The 13732-nt window shown below is 40.2% G+C and overlaps 1 protein-coding gene across 1 annotated transcript in view; it reads left to right on the top strand.

Moving 5' to 3' along the window:
- nup188 (nucleoporin 188) overlaps nucleotides 1-13732 on the top strand; it is a 116259-nt gene that overhangs the window by 43581 nt on the left and 58946 nt on the right. The window contains exons 12-17 of the mRNA XM_039762583.1: nucleotides 1334-1423; nucleotides 2264-2329; nucleotides 6166-6285; nucleotides 6431-6557; nucleotides 6827-6982; nucleotides 13552-13678. Of these exons, the coding sequence (XP_039618517.1) occupies nucleotides 1334-1423; nucleotides 2264-2329; nucleotides 6166-6285; nucleotides 6431-6557; nucleotides 6827-6982; nucleotides 13552-13678 (686 nt within the window). The remainder of the gene's footprint in view (nucleotides 1-1333; nucleotides 1424-2263; nucleotides 2330-6165; nucleotides 6286-6430; nucleotides 6558-6826; nucleotides 6983-13551; nucleotides 13679-13732) is intronic.

The raw sequence follows: 13732 nt of genomic DNA, 5'->3' as shown, positions 1-13732 counted from the left end.
TAGTCTTATATGTCTTATTTGTCTGTTTTTTTTCCTTCTTTTTTTTCAACTCTTTATTAACCCCTGTGAAGGTCCTGCATTATGTGCTAAACATTTTTTAATTGAATTGGCCTTGCATGAATATAGGTAGTCCATGATTGTGCCCTGTGAGCGACTGGCGCTCTTGTCCTGAGCTGTTTTCAGCTGGTATTTACATTTATTTATTTGGCAGACGCTTTTATCCAAAGCAACTTACAACATTTGAGATACAATTGGTTACATTTGTTTGTTCCAGTTGGAGCACAGGCGGGTGAGATAACTTGCTCAGGGTCACACGGTGCCAGTGGTGGGATGTGAACCCACAACTACCGCGCCACAATGCCTGCAAATAGGCTTTGGCTGAATTAAGTTTGTTTCAGAATGTTATGTACATTACAGTTTTTAAAGGTTAGAAAAATGAACTGTGGTACCTTTAAAAACTTGTAATTTTTTGTTTCAGTAACTGTTTTGCTCCTTGATGAACTCCTTGGTTAGAAGTGCTTTTGAGAAATGTCAGTGTAATGTTCACTTAATAAGGCTGTTAGGTTGGCTGGTCAAACTCAGGCTGTCACAAGTCATCGTCCTTTAAAATGGTGCATATCTTTCCTTCTCCAAAGCCTTTCACTTGTTAAGCTCTTTCCGTTTTTATTGCAATTCTTGCAAGCATTTCCATCCCTTTTGATGAAGAACATGAGAATGTCGTAGACTAGGTCTTGAATGACATTGAGGTTTTATTAGCTGTGGTGCTGCTAACCTAAAAACCTCTAACTGTCTTAGTGAAATAGTCCTGTTCAATCTTTAGTCAGATGATGTGATTCTTGCCACCTTCCCACAAGCTATCTGGTCTTCTGCTGAAGGACAGTTTCTATTCTCTTGGCCACGAAGCTCTGTAAGTTCATTTCCATTTCTGATGGCTGTTTGACCATTTCTTCTGTAATATGAATTCTCAGTGTCCCCCTCCAGTCTGATTCTGGACTCCCAGTTCTTGATTGTGAACCTGATAGTCCATCGCGAGTGGAGTGCAATCTCTCATGTAAAGTTATTAAACAAAACATTTTGTCTTTTTTTCAGTCGTATTTAATGCAGGAATCGCGTGTATTGTGTGCTGTTCGACCCCGTTAATTAGATGACAGTTGATATTTTGAAGAGAGTGCTGTAATACATATGAATGGATTTTTAATGGTGCAAAATTTTTGTTTCTTTCTTGTTGGTTATTTCATGACCCATATTGCTTTATTGGTTGATTAATGAAATAACATGTTTGTTGTAATGTAGGGCTTAATAATAATTTAATAAGTTTTTGTTTTTCTTGCAGTTTACTTCCAGCACTGCACGAATGTGTATATATGGACTAATTTCTTTTGTTGTCACATCGTTTGAAGAAGATGCCCTTGGGAGTCAACAGGTAAGAAGAGAGAGATGGAGATGGATTTTCAAATGATGTTAGATGAGATAAATTACATTTTACTTGACTGTGTCGCTTTGTTTTGCACAAGATTGCTTGGGACTGTCTATTTTATGCAGAGTTTCATAAAAAAGTGAGTGCACCCAAAGAAATGTTAAAAAAGGAAAAAAAAAACCATTTGTAGACATATCAAGATTTGAGCTTCATTTAAACAGTGTCTTTAGATAAAGGCGATGAAACAGTGAAAGTTTAACTAAGCAGTAATTTATTCAACAAAAAAGAATCTGTAGAAAAAGTGAATATCCCCCTGGCTCTAATAGCTGCTAGTTCACCCTGGGCTCCTTGGAGACTTCTTTTAGCATTGTGCATGCTGCTATTGGGCTGAAATTGCTGGGGCGGCCTGGCCTGGACAAATTGGCAGTTGTAGATGAACTTTCAGTCAGTGAATTGGCTTGAAGAGATTTTGAAATTTCTTCATAGACTCCTAAGCATCTACAGCCTTCTTTGTGAAGGCCTCATAGAGCTCTTTTGATTCTAGGCATGATGAGCAAACAAACGAAGTGCCTGAATTGAGATAAGCTTTAGACAAGGTCCTCTCTATAATTATGTTTTAATCATTAGTTCCTGATTCTCATTTTAGATTTTTTTTAGGTAGTGATAAATGTAAGGGACTACAAAATATAAATGTGATATGCTGTTTGTTTATTTTATTATTTCAACCTTTTCTGTAAATAGTGTTTAAATGAAGATATGTCCTTCTATGTTAAAAAAGAAACACAATCATTGGGTGTACTTTTTCCACAATTAACGTGATTTTTTTTTTTTTTTTTCTTCTACCAGGACATAGTAGATGCTGCATGTGAGGTTCTGGCTTCCCCAGGCCTTCCTGAAGTCTTCTGGGAAACAGTAAGTTGTAATTTGATGAAGAGTAAATGTTGACAAACTCAAGAGACATTTAATACATCTGTCAACACTCACTCATTACCAGGTTACTCTAGAACCAGTAATTACCCAGTACCAGGAGAGAGAACGTACAAAGACATGCCCAGGATATGCAGTCTCCACACAGAGAATTAGTAGACCTGAAAGTTAAACACATTTGATTCCAGCCCTTTACACCAGATTAGAAAGGTTTCATTACTTTTTATGTTAGATGGGCCTCTCATTCTTTTCCCTTGTGATTATCTAATTCAGCGATTCTCAACCTTTTTCTCCTTGTGAACCCCTTTAAAAAACCGGAATAACTTGGCGAACCCCCTGTGTAGTCATTACGATAGGTTTATCCTTGTACGTTGGGTGTTTTGTTTCAGTGTGTCTACGAAGAAGTGATGGTTTTAAACTGCTGTTGGCCAGGACTTCATTATCAATTACACAAAGCGGTTTAGGTTTTGACTCATCCCCAGTAAAATAAAAACCCATTTGTAAATAGTCGCTGTCATATTTTCGTTTTTTCTCTTTTGTCTTACTATGTTCACCTATTTTTTTTCCTTGCTTTCAGTCTGGAGAGACGCTAGCCCACTACAACTTTCAGTATCGTCACCCTGTGTTTGTACCAAATCAGGGACTGAAGTAGAAGAAGAAGCAATTGATTGCTCGTCCATCTTTTTTTTTCACACTTGATAAAACTACCCGTTTTTAGCCATCGATCCTTAATAAAATTAGGGAGTAATAATTATTCACTTTTATGTTCGACGTGCACACGTTTAAGTAAAAAGTCTTTATCGTAATTTATTTACACACTATGCACTATTAATTTATCTTATTAAAATCACTCGTGGTTCTTAAGCTCCTTGTACGATTCAATTCGACTCTACTATCCCTTGCCTGATCGCGGCATTTTTATATCGGCAGACGTTATTCTCAGTCTTTCAAACGCATTTGGGGTTCTTGGTTCGCTGAATTGGAAGTTTCCAGATCATACGAGAATGTACACGCATCGCCAGCGGCATAGTGTCTCATCGCGTTACAGATTGTTACCTGTTGGGACTCGACTATTTTACGGAATCTTCCGTTGCAATGCGTAAGTGACTGAGGTAATATTCATGAATTTGACATTTAATTGATTTGTTGAGCCATTTTTGTTATTGTATTATTAATAGTTCTGTGAATATATTTGCCTACGTTTAATATTTCGTTATATTTTACCTTTGGGATTTAAAGTTCCGCCATTACAATATTTTTTTTCGTGAACCCCTTTTATAAAGCACAGTTCGCAAACCACCGGTTGGGAATCACTGGTCTAATTGATTGATAAATTCATCATATTATTTTAGCATCTGGCTATATTTAGGCCAGGTTTATACGTCATGCGACACATTCTCCAGTGGACGCCATTGCCATGCAAGCGTTGTACTGTTTATAGTTGCACGCATACTTTACATAAATCTGGAAGATTCCGCCAGGTGGCAGCGCGAGATACCATCACGTTTGGCTTCGCTGTGTTGTGAAGTGCGTGAAACATCCATTAAATTCCGAGGACACCTTGACACACAGTATCTGAAAAGGATGGCTGTTTAATGATTAAATCCAACAACCCAGGGATGCGCCCATTCCAGCAAGCATTGGGGCGTGAGGCGGAAACAGTCCTTAGAAGGGGCATCAGCTCATTGCAAGGTGAACACAAGCACTCACACTGGCATCATTTTAATGTCACCGAATCCCCAAACCTTCATGTCTTTGGAAAGAAACCAGCGCACACTGTGGAAACCCACCAAGAAAACTTGCAAACTCCAGACAGGGAACACCAGCGACGTGACTCTGTGCGAGGCAGCAGTGCTACCACTTTGCTATCGTGCCACCCCCATATGTGTAATTATTAACAGTATTCATTATTTAAACAAAATTAATGATGTATCTGTAAAATGTAACATACATACTTTAATGCATTTCATCATGAAAGTGATATCAAATATAAATCTAAGGATTTTGAATGTGCAGAGAGCTGGAATATCATACATTTAATGTGTTCTTTATGGCAATTGCTGCTTGCCGCTGCTGTCAATGCAGGATGAAGCCCCAGAAGCACGTAGCGATTAACAACTGGGTCGGTTTTAAGATGACGTTCATGACGGTCAACTTCTTGATAAAATAAACTATGAGATTAAAGCTGAAATTTCCACTTTAATCACAAAATACGCCTTTTCACCATGTCCTTAATTTTTTTTCTCTGTGACTCAAATACGCCACCTTACATTCTGTTGCTGTTGTGAAGGTGCAAAAAAAAGACGGCACAGAAGATGGCATGTGAGACTTTTAAAATGTATTGTGTCATTACGACCAGGAATACGTGACGCTTGAATATAAAAGCACCACGAATACCACATCAAACCATTCATCAAACATCGAAGCATGCACACTGATCCTGGAGAATCCAAAAAGCAGCTTTCTGTCACATGTAGATAGTAAACAGAGACTCTGATGTCACATTCTGACTTTTATCACACTGCGCCCCCCAAGTTTTTGGTGGTACTGCATGCGTCATGTTAATTTCTGAGGACATGCCCAGAGGACGCGTCAAATGAACACTGGGAAGGCGTGGCAGCCATGATACGTGCATGTATGCGTTCTGAGCGTGAAGTATACACGGCCCTTAGTCATATTAACTGAGCTAATGAACCTTGCAGTTTTCCAACTTTTAACTAGGCTGCTACATTCTTCAGTTTCTGTAAATAGCATAGAATTTGTAGCTTAAACTAAGGCTACACCAACACTAAAATGTTTTCACTTAAACATTGTGTTACAATAAATTTAAAAATTGAAAATGATCTCTGAACCATAGTATTGTTTTCATATTATTATTTAAAGTATCCCCACTCACACTAAAATGATTGAACACGCATGACATAGGTGTTGGCCTACACTGGGTGTGCACACATTGGTGGATAAATCCTTGAGCGGGCGGTAACGCTACCAGCCAATAGGATTTATTAAAAAACTGTAGCGGCCAGTAAGTGATTTATTACCTTTTACACGTGTAGGCAGCATTCAGGACTGTACAAATCACAACTTGGATGTATACAGGTAAGCAACACATCAAGCTCCAATGAAAGCAGCTCTTCTATGCCCCACTATGTTGGCGTGTGTGTGTGAGTGAAAGGTGAACAATCAAAGAATGAGACATTGTTATGAGCAGGATCCTATTAGGTAAGGGCGCATCATAGGCACGAACCAATCAGAGTGCATTTAGAGTCTGCAGTTTCAACATTACAACACTAAGGCTCAGTAGTTTACAGCACTGGAGAGCAGATACTTTAAAGCAAGTAAAATTCCAGATTGGGGAAATTTAACATGAAATAAGCAGAATCTAAATTCGTAGGAGGTTTAAAGTAAAGAAACCCAGTTACATTATCACTGCAAGGGTGCCTGGGTCTAGAAAATACAACATCTGGAAAGAAAAGAAAAAGGAAATGCTTCATATTTTCAGAGCTATCATTTAGGCCACAAAGTAGGTATAGTTTTACGATGGGGCTGTTTGGATCTAGAAAATGCAATATCTGAGAAAGAAAAGAAAGAAAGAAAACTCTTATTTACTTTCAGTGTCACCCTTCAGGTCACCCTACTTACCCACATTAGGTTCCTGTATTAGTGTCTGGATGTGCACTGTCATCCCCTGTACAGTTTCTCTACAGCATTTTTATGTTCAGTTGAAAAATGAGACTTACCTAATTCATAATTTTTCAGTCTGTTTGAATTTGAATTAAAAGTAAAAGCTGTCACTTTTTTTTTTATCTTGTTTTTAATAGAAGCCAAATGTTGGCCTAGGAATGATTTTGGACAATGCTGTTGGGATTTTCCCCCATAATATTAAACCCCTGCTTCAACTTTTAACTGCCCTCTTATCAGACAAATCCACCGCCAAAAAGGTGAGTGTTCTGAGATGGACGTCCCATCATCAGACTTCTCCTAATGTCCCGCTTTGACTCCCATACCATAATTCTAAGAAAATCCTCATGAATGACTTTGTAACATGTGTTCCTAAAATGTAATTCTTGATGATGCACTCAACAGGTGTACAGCTTTTTGGACAAGATGTCTTTTTACACAGAAGTTTTTAAGATGAAGCCTAATGACATCTTATCACACGAAGATGAGACGCTGTGGAGGAGGCAGGCTCCGAAGCTGCTCTACCCCTTTGGTATGACTATTCAGAAGCAATGGATAGTTTCGCTGGTTACACCCTTTGGCCTAACATTTATTTGCTAGAGTGGCCAGTGTGTAGATGTGAAACAAGCAGAAAATGATTTGAAAATGTGACATGAAAATTAGATGAGTTCTCTCTCTGCTTTTAAATATTCTTGTCTATAGTTAATGCTTGGTGTTTTACATAAGGTCTGGTGAGCTAATTGGTGAAGTCAAGTATTGTATTTTGAAATGACGAATGTGCTCTTCTGCTTTGTTGTACAGGCCAGGGTCAGACAAACCTGCGAATGCCACAGGGCACATTGGGACAGGTTATGATGGGAGACCAAGGCTACGTGGTGCGTTGGGATTACTCCTATAGCTGCTGGACTCTCTTCACTTGTGAGATTGAAATGCTGCTGCATGTCGTGTCCACGGCAGGTGATCAAAATCTTCCTCTTATTACCCATTGACAGTCTTTATTTTTGGATCTTTTAAATGCGTTTTCATTGTTATCCAAGCATAAATGATTTTTTTTCTTGTGATTGGCATTGTTTCTTAAACTTAAATGTTTTAGAATTACCAGAATTCTTTACCATTGGAAAGATGTGTCCTTCCACCGGTGAACAAGCATTTTGCTACTGGGATTCTTTCACTTGTACTTTTAACAAATTTCACTTGCTGACTCCAAATCTGAAAATCGTTTTCATTAGTTATGATGTTCCAGGTCTTAAACAACTAGGGTGACTGGAAAGTAAAGACGATGCGTTTCAGCATTTAAGAAATAAATGTGGTCTTGAGAACAGTGAAGATAAAATGAAGGAAGGTGTTTCGGTTGTTCCTGAAATCTGTGAACTAATGCTTGACGAGGAGTCCATAAGGAAACTAAAGCCCACTGAATCGGCACCCTCATTCGTGCGGGTTGTCCAGACTTTTCTTGACAGTCACAGAGCAGAGAATAACGCTGAGCTTGTGGAGAACCTGCTGAAAGCGTATCAGCTTACACAAGCCAGAAGGTCCCTGAAGACGCATGTTTTACATTCTCATTTCGACTTTTTTACACCAAATCTAAGCGATGTCAGAGATGAGCATGGGGAAAGATTTCATTAAGATACAAAGGTGATGGAAAACTGATATCGGGGAAAATTCACTCCGAGCATGATGGGTGACCACTGTTGGCTCATTCAAAGAGACACAGATGTGCAGTTCAAGCACAAAAGCAATTTTGAGCAAATTGACATAAATCTGCTTTAACTTGTCTCTGGTATCATCTTCGGGTTTGTTTTCAGAATAAGCACATTCAAACAATGTTGGTGGGACAGAGTCCAAACTCCAGATATCGTGTTGATAGATTACGTATATTGATATTCAAAAGTGTCAAAACGGCAATGATGTGATGATCTCAAAAACCTGACGTGCTGTCTTAATTCCGATTTCATATATGAAGCTTAACAGAGAGCTGCTCTGAAGTTCCCAGTAGCAAACCAATTTTTTGTAAACCAGTGAATCTGCAAAGTCCAAACTGCAGTACTCCCTGCAATCCTTATGTTCTGTGTTGAGGTGCTGGGAATAAAAAAGTGCTTTGGGTATCTTTCACCAACTGAAGGGGCCGCTGTTTGGTTGGCGCTTTGTAACAAATGCATCAAGTAATATCTCCGGTATCTTTTAAAGGTTTATTCAAGCTACAGTGGCTTGCAAAAGTATTCGGCCCCTTTGAACTTTTCCACATTTTGTCACATTACAGCCACAAACATGAATCAATTTCATTGGAATTCCACGTGAAAGACCAACACAAAGTGGTGTACACGTGAGAAGTGGAGCGAAAATCATACACGATTCCAAACATTTTTTACAAAGAAATAACTGCAAAGTGTGGTGTGCGTAATTATTCAGCCCCCTGAGTCAATACTTTGTAGAACCACCTTTTGCTGCAATTACAGCTGCCAGTCTTTTAGGGCATGTCTCTACCAGCTTTGCCCATCTAGAGACTGAAATCCTTGCCCATTCTTCTTTGCAAAACAGCTCCAGCTCAGTCTGATTAGATGGACAGCGTTTGTGAACAGCAGTTTTCAGATCTTGCCACAGATTCTCGATTGGATTTAGATCTGGACTTTGACTGGGCCATTCTAACACATGGCTATGTTTTGTTTTAAACCATTCCATTGTTGCCCTTGCTTCATGTTTAGGGTCGTTGTCCTGCTGGAAGGTGAACCTCCGCCCCAGTCTCAAGTCTTTTGCAGACTCCAAGAGGTTTTCTTCCACGATTGCCCTGTATTTGGCTCCATCCATCTTCCCATCAACTCTGACCAGCTTCCCTGTCCCTGCTAAAGAGAAGCACCCCCAGAGCATGATGCTGCCAGCACCATATTTGACAGTGGGGATGGTGTGTTCAGAGTGATGTGCAGTGTTAGTTTTCCGCCACACATAGCGTTTTGCATTTTGACCAAAAAGTTCCATTTTGGTCTCATCTGACCAGAGCACCTTCTTGCACGTTTGCTGTGTCCCCCACATGGCTTGTGGCAAACTGCAAACAGGACTTCTTATGGTTTTCTGTTAACAATGGCTTTCTTCTTGCCACTCTTCCATAAAGGTCAACTTTGTGCAGTGCACGACTAATAGTTGTCCTATGGACAGATTCCCCCACCTGAGCTATAGATCTCTGCAGCTCGTCCAGAGTCACCATGGGCCTCTTGGCTGCATTTCTGATCAGCGCTCTCCTTGTTCGGCCTGTGAGTTTAGGTGGACGGCCTTGTCTTGGTAGGTTTACAGTTGTGCCATACTCCTTCCATTTCTGAATGATCGCTTGAACAGCTCCGTGGGATGTTCAAGGCTTTGGAAATCTTTTTGTAGCCTAAGCCTGCTTTAAAATTTCTCAATAACTTTATCCCTGACCTGTCTGGTGTGTTCTTTGGACTTCATGGTGTTGTTGCTCCCAATATTCTCTTAGACAACCTCTGAGGCCGTCACAGAGCAGCTGTATTTGTACTGACATTAGATTACACACAGGTGCACTCTATTTAGTCATTAGCACTCATCGGGCAAGGTCTATGGGCAACTGAGGGGGCTGAAGAATTACGCACACCCCACTTTGCAGTTATTTCTTTGTAAAAAATGTTTGGAATCATGTATGATTTTCGCTCCACTTCTCACGTGTACACCACTTTGTGTTGGTCTTTCACGTGGAATTCCAATGAAATTGATTCATGTTTGTGGCTGTAATGTGACAAAATGTGGACAAGTTCAAGGGGGCCGAATACTTTTGCAAGCCACTGTATTTTCAACATTTTTTCAACTGTTATTTCATTAGGACTTGGTTTTTGATCTTGTAAGTACGAGATAAATCTGTACAAGCTGTCTTCTAAATATTTAACATAATTTTTCAAGATTGTTTTAGTAAAAGAAAGCTTTAAAACCCCAGATTTAATCTCTGGGACATTCGTGTTAATCTAATTGAACTGTCTAATTTGTCCTGGTGTCACTTCGAAGGCTGTGTGCTCAGCAAACAACTGGTGCCTAAGTTTTGTGTAATGGGTTCTGATTCCCTTTTCTTCTTCTTTCGGCTGCTTCCGTTAGGGGTCGCCACAGCGGATCATCTTCCATATCTTTCTGTCCTCGTCATCTTGTTCTGTCACCCCCGTCACCTGCGTGTCCTCTCTCACCACATCCATAAACCTTCTCTTAGGCCTATCTCTTTTTCTCTTGCCTGGCAGCTCTATCCTTAGCATCCTTCTCCCAGTATACCCAGCGTCTCTCCAAACCAGCGCCATCTCGCCTCTCTGACTTTGTCTCCCAACCGTCCAACTTGAGCTGACCCTCTGATGTCCTCATTTCTAATCCTGTCCATCCTCGTCGCCCCCAATGCAAATCTTAGCATCTTTAACTCTGCCACCTCCATGCTCTGTCTCCTACTTTCTTGTCAGTGCCACCGTCTCCAACCCATATAACAGGGAATTCTGATTCCCTGCACCCACAAAATTGGAGTTTGGACAATGGTTGATGGATTTGGGTAGCTGGCAGAAAATGCAGTTAGATTTTTAGTATTTAATTTTAAATTTGAGCTGCTTTTACAGTATCTCTCCAGCCTTAGTTGTAGCCCACCTTTGTTACCCTAGATACCGAACCAGACTGGGTTATAAGTTTAGGACTAAAAATATTTTCAATGTTAAAGAGAAATGCATTAACATTAAAACTTGAAAAGCATATTAACTGGAATCATAATTGTTTCAAACTTCTGCACAGTTTGTATTGTCGATTAAATTTGAAATGCATAGATTAGCCATTTTTACCCATCAGTCTATGCTCAGTATCCCATAATGACAAAGTGACATGGTATGCACATTCTTTACATATGCAAATCCAAAACCAAAATCTCTCCTTCATATAAATATGTGGACTCTTTGCTCTGCCATTCCAAATTGTGCCGAGGTGCCACCTGTTTGCTTTAATTCTCCTTGAGATGTGCCCAGAACCTGAACGGAGTCCACCTGTGGCCAGCTGAATTGATTAGACGTCATGTAGGAAGCCACAGTTCGCAGTGTATGTCAAGACAAAAAACAAGCCATGAAGTCCACAAATGTCTCTGTAGACCCCTGCAGTAAAATTGTGGTGAGGCACAGGTCAGAGCAAGGGGGTCAAAGCATTTCGAAAGCATTCAGTGTTCCCAGGAGCACATTGGCCTCAATAACTGTGAAATGGATGAAGTTTGCAACCACCAGGACTCTGTCTGTCTCAACTCTTTCAGGGTGGATGTCGACTTCTGTCAAACGGAGGTGGCAATCGCATGTAAACGGTGACAAAACGCACCGTTATGTTTCACTTGGACTTCCGTTGCAAGTAGGAAAGTTAGCTTCATTGGTTGATTGAGATTCCCTGTACTTGCGTGAGTAGTGAGGTGAAAACTATGACAAAACTAGCATCGACGTCTGGCAAGAGAGTGAAGCAGAATACTTTGTGGATGAGGGATTGCATGTGATCACTGAATTGGACTTTGATACAAGTGATGAAAAACAAACCTGAGGTACCAGCATCAGCTGATCACAGGTTCATGTAGCTGACACACCTATGGCAACGTTTGCCTGGGAGGAGCGGCATTAACAATGATAGGAGGTACAAACCAGATCGTGACGCACTACAAACGGATACGACTCCAGCCTGGCTGAAAACCTAAACGGCTCATCGTCATCTCATAACGGGCTTAAGCTTCGAGTTTGGTATGTTTCTGTCCAGCTGTTTTACGTCTATGCCAGTCTCAAGAAATGTGACACACACACACACACACAAACAGACAGACAGACAGACAGACACACCCATCATGGAGATATCCATGTCTTTGGCATTGGGGACCCTAAAATGTCAAAATCTGTTGAAAACCGGAGCTCAAAAGTTTTGACGAATCTAAAGCTTTCGCTCCTCTCCATAGATGATAGGTTATAGTGTGGGATGGGACCAAAGCGAAAAAGAAATGCAAGCAGTCACACCTTAAATGTTCTAAGCCATCGGGGATAAAGGTGTCAGCCAAGTAATCATTTCAACATGCTACCAGGAGAAAACGTGTATTCAAATTGGCATTTGCTGCCCAACTACAAATGCATACGACTCGAGCCTGGCAGACAGCCTGGCAAACTGGCGGCCACAGCATGTGGCAACAAACAATTTCATTTTATTTCTGTGTGAAACCATTGCTTTGTGTGCTTCTCAGAAAACTGTTTTTTGGAAAAAAATATTCCGCCCTCAAAGAGTTAAAGCAGTGTTGGAGCAGACTGTGTTACTGCATCCTCTGAAGTACAACTTGGACAATATTACACTGTAGAAAGAATGAAAACCGCAATTAAGTCAAACGAGGCAGAGTGTTCTTACCCTTAGAAGTGTAGGCCTTTCATTTAGAGAAACTGCAAAAAAAAAAAACCAGTTTCAGTGACTCCAGCGGTGTTTACACAATCCAAAGCCAATTGGACAACTGGAAGGAGGAAGAGAAATGGCAGACTCAAAGTCACAACCCAATCAGAAGACCAGTCTCTGAGGGTCACCAGCTTCACCACCTCACAGCACAACAGCTTCACATTGGTAGAGAAAAGCAAGTCTCAGTTTCTACTGTGAAGAAGAGACTTTGTGCTGCAGGTTTGAAGAGTGAATGGCAGGAAGAACGCCATCCCTGAAAGGACAGAGTAGGGCCTTGAAGTACTGGCTGTGGACTACTAGAGACTGGAAGAAAGTCTTCCGGACTGATGGACCCAAACTTGAAATCTTCAGTTCATCACGTTAGGGTGTTTATACGCCATTGAGTTGGTGACATGATGGCTCCTCAGTGTGTAACACCAGCTGTCCAACATGGAGGAGGAAGTGTGATGGTCTGGGGTTCTTTTGCTGGAGGGAGAGTTGGTGACTTGCACTGAGTAAGTGGCATTCTGAATAAAATGGGTTACCACAGTTTGGCTGTTTTATCAGCAGAAGGTGGCTACTCTGATTAATCAAACATTTCAATACAATTTTGTGCACTTAATAATTCCTTGACTTTTTTGTTTGTTCTATGCCTTGATTTCATTAAGATAATAATCTGCATGCATGTCCATAACAAATTAAAAACCTGAGGTGTCCTAAAACTTGTGACTGGTAGTGTATAAGTGAGGAGCCAGCCCACCGCAGGGCAAGTCTTACATTTCAGCTTCAGCTTTTCAAGCAGATTATACAGGACTTTACTTATTTCTTTACAGCCACTTAAAACTCTTTAGTCTTTACGCTGAAGGCTTCTGCAATATTTTTGCTAAATTCTTTTATGTTGTTTGAAATGCCAGGAAAAGATGTAGTCATAGTAGAAGTGGTGTATGCTTATTAACTGTGTATTCTCATTGTTACACTTCCAAATATAAATTCAATCTACAGATAATATTATGCAGAAAATCATTGAAATAAATTGTTTCTCAAACTTCTTTTATCCATCCAGCATGACTTTTTTATGTTTTAATGAGTAATTTACCTTCAGTAATATTACATATGTATGTATTTTTATTTAGATGTTCTTCAGCATTGCCAAAGGGTCAAACCAATTATTGATCTGGTTTATAAGGTGATCAGCACTGATTGGTCAATTTCCGACTGCCTCCTCCCTATTACGTCACGTGTTTACATGCTCCTTCAAAGGTAAGGTTAATCATCGTTGTCACAGAGATGTTCATTCTAAAGTTTTCTACTGTG

The sequence above is a fragment of the Polypterus senegalus genome, chromosome 9 (genome assembly GCF_016835505.1).
Source record: "Polypterus senegalus isolate Bchr_013 chromosome 9, ASM1683550v1, whole genome shotgun sequence".
In the NCBI taxonomy this organism is placed as follows: Eukaryota; Metazoa; Chordata; class Cladistia; order Polypteriformes; family Polypteridae; genus Polypterus; species Polypterus senegalus.
This window is presented reverse-complemented; position numbering and strand designations above follow the sequence as displayed.